Source organism: Centruroides sculpturatus, unplaced genomic scaffold, assembly GCF_000671375.1.
Source record: "Centruroides sculpturatus isolate CEXI.00-Female unplaced genomic scaffold, Cexi_2.0 scaffold762, whole genome shotgun sequence".
NCBI lineage: Eukaryota > Metazoa > Arthropoda > Arachnida > Scorpiones > Buthidae > Centruroides > Centruroides sculpturatus.
This window is the reverse complement of record NW_019384911.1, coordinates 398,350-405,087: the sequence shown is the minus strand read 5'-3', so window position 1 is coordinate 405,087 and position 6,738 is coordinate 398,350. Positions and strand designations below refer to the sequence as shown.

Sequence of the window (6,738 nt, the reverse complement as noted above, 5' to 3'; positions counted from 1 at the left end):
CTAGATTAATTTAAAATTGAATTTTTAGAAAATTTCATATTTAAAAAAATGATTCTTTTAATAAAAAGTAAGGGGCGATGGGCAAAACCAATCGACGTTCGCTTCATTCTACAAATAAGAAATTTTTTAAAACCCTTTTCTCCTATTGGAAGTAAGAACGCCTGGATTAAGCGCTAATTATACACAGTGGCGGCTTTAGGTTGGGCAATTTTAGGCCACCCGTACGGCCCCATTTATATAACTTTATGTGACGTAACGATAATATTAGACCTCTTCTCAATGCCGATACTTTTGTGTATATCTACGCGTTTAATTCTCCTTAAAAACTGGGTCGGGGCTTCGAAAGCGCTTAAAACGGCCCATAACCGGTAAAATTTTAACTAATTTATACGAATAAAACTTACGAATAAAACCTGGAAAAATATAATTATCATTTAATTTTTTTGTTCTTTCTAGAAGTGCAATTAAAAGACTTAGAAGAAGAACAAACTTTTTTACAATAGAAAAATATTTAGACAAAAGTTTAAAAGTTTCCAATTTAGAAAGAAAGAAAATAACTGATGATCAAGATGAAAATTCTTCAAGAACATTACATTGTAAAGAAAACATTTTTTATAATTATTCCACTCCAACTTCAAATAATAAACAGAATACTAAAAATGCACACAGGCATACCCTACCCAAAAGAAAAATTCAGAAAAAAAAAGTTTCTGAAGTATCTGCTAGTCCATGTTTCCCAGATACAATATTTAAAAGAAGAGTGTCTAAACTAATACCCAAAGAACAAAAATCTTATAATTTAGATAAATCAACTATATATTCACAAAAAGAAATGAAAGTTTTTACATCAAAAAATGAATCTATTGATTCTGCTGATGTTTCAGAACTTTTTGTAGAAGAAACTGAAGATCCGTATATATTCATAGCTAGTCAAAATTCACCCAAAAAACAAAAGAAAAAAAACTTTAAATCAAAAATTTTAATTTCAAATGATAAAAATTCTGATTTACAAAAATCAGATATAAAATCTTATAATAAATTAAATAATAAATCTATTAACAGCATTGATTCATGTATCATTGTAGATGACAATTGCAAAGTGCAAGATAAAATTTCAACTAATAGTAATGACAAAAATCATAATGAAAATAGTGATTGTGATTTATTTTTGACACCAGCTTTGAATATTGAACAATTAAAAAGTAAAAAAAAGGATTTATCCATTAGCTTATCCAAAATGGAAACTAGAAGTGTCAAGAGAAGAAAGAATAGCTTAAAAAGTCAAACATCATATTCAGAAGAGAATTATATAGATTGGATCGAAGAGATTTCAATGGCAGAATCACATGCTTTAGTTATAAAAAATGAAACAAATTGTGAAAATAAACGAGATTGTCAATTGAGTCCAAGTGTAATAAATGAAACGCAGAGAATGATTATTCAAAGTAAAAATGTAGTAATTGGAAATTTCAATGAAGAATTTGATTTAAGCACAAAGGGGGCTATTTCTGATGTTTCTAATTTTACACAATTAGAAAGTATTGAAACTGATGAAATAAATAAAAATCTTTCAACACAGAAAGCAAGTACACATGTTGAATTACAAAAAATTCCTACTGTTCCAGGAAATAAAACTTCTGATATTGAAACTAATTATGGAAATGAATCTAATTCTCAGAAAAATGAACTTTCTTCAAAAATTGAAGTCAATAATATATTAAAAAATGAAAACAATTTTAATGATGATAAAATTATTTTTTCTTCTGAAGTATTTTTAAATGAGAAATTATCTAAATCTGAAACTGAAAAATGTCTTATAAATGATGAATTTCAAACTGACAAAAGTATTTGTAAAAACAACAATGAAAATGCCAAAGTTGAAGAAAATACTAATCACACTTTTTTTCTAAAGAATATTCAAGAAAATGAAATAAATAAAATTTCAAGTAAAACCACTACTTTAATTTCTGATAAAGTAAATTTGGAAGAAAGTTTTCCTCCTCCTACAGTTCCAGAAACTTTACAACCAATTGTTTCTTCAAATAAAAAATCATTTATTACTGAAGACAAAAATATTACAGTTGCTCAGAAACAAATGGATTCAGCAGTTAATTTCTCCAGTTTTAATTTATCTAATGAATGTAATAGATCAAAAAATTTTACTGATATAACTGTAACAACAACAAATAATAATGATGGTGGTGATGATTCAGAAGATGAAATTTTATACACACCAAAGATAAACTCTGATAAACCAAAAAGAAAAACTTTTTGTCTTGAAATTGAAACACAAGATTTAAAAGAATTAGTTGAGTATCGAAATACTCTTGACTTATTAACTGAAGTATGCTCAGAATTTGCCAATAGTAATAAGAAATCAGATCATTTACCTGATGAAATTAAAAGTACAATAAATGAGACACAAAATATTTGTAAAACTTTAGATAGTGCAAACAAAACAGATCTGGAATTAATTAGAAAATCTGAATTTAAAGAAGGCAAAAATTATTCAAATTTCCCTCAAAATGAAATTATGACTGAATGTGAGAAAACATGTGAACAGTTAATAAATTTTGATAAAAATATTTCTGAAAATACAGGTAATTTATTTCAGCTTCATGAAGAACCTAGCACTCAAAGTATTGGCATGCACAAAACTCTTTCAAGTTCAACTCCCACATTATCATTAGAAACTAGAAAATCTGGCATTTTTAAAGAGTTTTCTAAAGATACACAAACTGTTAATATTACTATTCCATTAGATAATTTAATGGAAATTACAAAAACAGAAAATAGATTCATTGAAACAAATTGTCCAGGATGTCAGTGCAAAATTGATATAAAGAAGAATGAGAATAATTTAATAATTACTTTCATTAAAAATAGTGGAGAAGTGCAAACAGAAAATCACAGATCTGTTGACATTGAAAATAAACAAGATTGTCAGTTGAGTCCTAGCATTATAAATGAAATGCAGAAAACAACAATTCAAAATGAAAATGCAGTAATTGGAAATTTCAATGAAGAATTTCATTGGGATAAAGAGAAAACTATATCTTGTGTTTCTAATAATGAGAATAGATTTACACAATTAGAAAGTATTAAAATCGATAAATTAAATAAAAATTTGGATTACAAGATTTGCAAAAATTCACCAATATCATATTCAGAGGATCTTCTTGCTGATCTAAATAAAGAGATCTCTCTAGATACAACAATTAAAAATAAAATATATTATTCAGAGATTAATGAAGAAAATGAAATTGACAAAGAATCAATTCATGGATGTCTAAGTGATAATTCTAAAATATCTTCAGAAAGGAACAAAATTAATCTTGATAATGTAAACAAAATTAGTTGTGAAAATACATCTTTGGATAAAAAATATGATGCCAATGATACTGAAAAGATTCATAATAGTAGTGATAAATTTCAAACCAGTACAATAACTACAGATTCAGATCTGCTTGCAAATGTAAACAAAGAAATTATGAAAAATGTAAAAAATAAAATAAATCATTCAGAAATTTACGAGTTATCTGAAGAAAATAAACAAGAAGTTTATAGAGATCATGATGATATTAAAACAGTGACACAAACAAGAAATATTGATTGTATTGACATAAATGAAACTGAATATGAGAATGAAAAGGTACTTGAAAATGTATCATCAGAAGAAAATTGTAATATAAATGAAGTTGACACAGAAATTAACAATTTTCAAATCAACACATCTGCTTTGGATACAGATGATCTTACCAATTTACGAAAAAACTGTAATGCAAATAAAATTAATAGAAGAAAGACTTACAATGATAAAAATAATTTAAAAATAACTTCACAAGTAATTGAAATCAGTGATGAAACTTCAGAACAGTTAGATACAGAACAGTTTTTAGTTTCTTCAATTCCGAATAAATGCAACAATTTACAAAATGATAAAAATAATTTATTAGAAAAAATTAACAGAATAAGTCAAGAAGATACTCCAGAGGAAATTAATCAAATATTAGGTCAAAATGATACTTTGATTACATCTTCAAATAGAAACTTAGAAAGATTTTTGAATGAAATGTCTTGCCCTTCAAGTGACCCAGATATGATATTTGCTGAAAGTCTTGTAGCACCACTTAAAAATCTACAACATCCAAAACAAAATCAAACAACTAAAATAAATTCGATTAAAGGTATTCATCCATTGAATGTCAAGCTTACTGTTAGTCAAGATAAAAATGAATTTATTCAGAATGCAAATAAAAATAAGTTAGATGAAACCATAAATCAAGATGATCTCTATAATTCAAAAACATTTAATGATGCAAAAAAGACAAAAAATAAAATTAATGACAGTCCTAAGAAAGAATCATTTTCTTTGAAAGTAAATAGTCATTTGTCAAATAGTTTAACATCACGAAAGAACTTTAATGTATCAAATGATATGGGAGCACAGATCACCCCTGAAAAGTTTAAATGTCAAAAAAATTTTCAACGCATAAAAACTTATATATCAGATTCCAATAGTGAATCTGACAGTGATATGTCTCAAGAAATAATAGAAGATAGTAAACCAAAAGATACAAATATACAAAATATAATCCCAGAGAATAAAAACTTGATATGTCAGACCAATTCATTGCTAAAAAATAATGGTAAGTTAAATATCTGATTTAATATTTATATTTTAAAATATTAATGAAATAAATTAAATTTATTGCTATTATTATTTTAAAATTTTCATTAAGATATATTATTATTATTTCAGCTAGTCAAGTTTCTCTTACAATAAATTCTGAAAATACAGCATCAAGAGAATATTCAAACCAATCAAATGTATGTATTTTAAATAAAATTTAAAACTATGACTATTGGAATTATGAAAATATGAATTAGTATCTCATTTATATATATTTTATATTCAATAGATTCGAGAGAAAATACGTCTAGATATACAACAGATGAAGGAACAGATACGTCAAATGGAAATTCAACTGCAAACGTCAGTTTGTGGTAAGTTTCAATAATAAAGTTTAATGTTTAACATAACATATACTAAATGTTGTTTATATAATTCCAGAAGGTGAAAATAAATCATTAAATGCACAAACTGAGGAAGAAACTGTAGTAACTAGTGACAGTGAAGAAGGAAGTGATGATCTTTTTTCACCAATCCCTCCAACTCCTCCTTAAATATTTGTGCATTTAGTAAATATTATTCTTTAAAATATTTATAAGCATGTATAATTTCTACTGTACATTATATATTTTAATTTGTTATTAATAATAATTTTGATTTTTTTAAAATCATTAAATACTTTGTTTCAATGAATAAAAACAAATTTTTGTTATAAAAGTTCAAAAACTTTGGTATTATTTTATATTTGAAATATAACCAGATGATTATATAAGAATTTGTGCTTAATTGAATTATTTTGATAGAAAATAATCTTTATTTAAGCAAATAATATTATATATATATTTTTATTAATCACTTATAAAGTGTATTTTAATAAACTTAATTTGTAGAAATTTGCTAGATTTTATTTTTAATGCATATATTTGAAAATATAAAGTTTTTTTGAACTCATTTTATAGAATTTGTTTATGTATCTATTGATGATCCAATTTTATGATACAGATCAGATCATTTAGTCATGCATTGCTTAACAATAAAGGTCTCATAAGATCATAATTGAACTGAAAAATTTGCCTGTTTAGTTTTTAGAAAAGTTTTTCTATGTTTAGATACATAAATACTTATTGCATTACAGCTATGTTACCTACAACCTTTATGAGTATGACTATACCATATACAGCTTGTCTAAGTACACTGCAATGGTTGCTAATGACAAAATATTTAAACCAATTTCTGAGAATATATCTGCCATTAAATGTACACTACAGTACATATATGTATTGAGAAAACAATGATGCTTACCAATAGTGTAAAAATTGTAAAATCTATATGGATACTGAGAATGAGTTACATATTTAGTTAAGCTTAAAACTTTTTACAATTACATTTGAATTACAATTCTGTAAGATCATTTAGTAGTGAAGTGTTTCTCAACTGGTGCTCCACAAAGAAACAAGCAGCATTTGTGAACCATTGCTCGACAAAAAGACAATTTTTCAAAGTTTAGTTTTCTTAATTTATAAGATTTTCATTAATGTCTATCTACTTAATGTAAACATCTTATACACCTATATGTATTAGTGCCCCCATAAAAGGAAACACTAAAAGTGAAAAATGCTGCAGTAATTGTATGGTATACAGTACTGTACCTACATGATGATATTAAAACAGTGACACAAACAAGAAATATTGATTGTATTGACATAAATGAAACTGAATATGAGAATGAAAAGGTACTTGAAAATGTATCATCAGAAGAAAATTGTAATATAAATGAAGTTGACACAGAAATTAACAATTTTCAAATCAACACATCTGCTTTGGATACAGATGATCTTACCAATTTACGAAAAAACTGTAATGCAAATAAAATTAATAGAAGAAAGACTTACAATGATAAAAATAATTTAAAAATAACTTCACAAGTAATTGAAATCAGTGATGAAACTTCAGAACAGTTAGATACAGAACAGTTTTTAGTTTCTTCAATTCCGAATAAATGCAACAATTTACAAAATGATAAAAATAATTTATTAGAAAAAATTAACAGAATAAGTCAAGAAGATACTCCAGAGGAAATTAATCAAATATTAGGTCAAAATGAT

The 6,738-nt window shown here is 25.4% G+C and overlaps 1 protein-coding gene across 1 annotated transcript; it reads left to right on the top strand.

Moving 5' to 3' along the window:
- Nucleotides 1-456: 456 nt before the first annotated feature.
- LOC111631656 (putative leucine-rich repeat-containing protein DDB_G0290503) lies at nt 457-5,310 on the top strand (the record flags this gene model as incomplete). The annotated part of the gene is made up of 4 exons (XM_023375954.1): nt 457-4,649; nt 4,763-4,830; nt 4,923-5,007; nt 5,075-5,310. Coding segments are annotated over 4 exons (4,459 nt in total), but the record flags the coding sequence as incomplete, so codon positions are not given.
- Between the last annotated feature and the right edge of the window lie 1,428 nt (nt 5,311-6,738).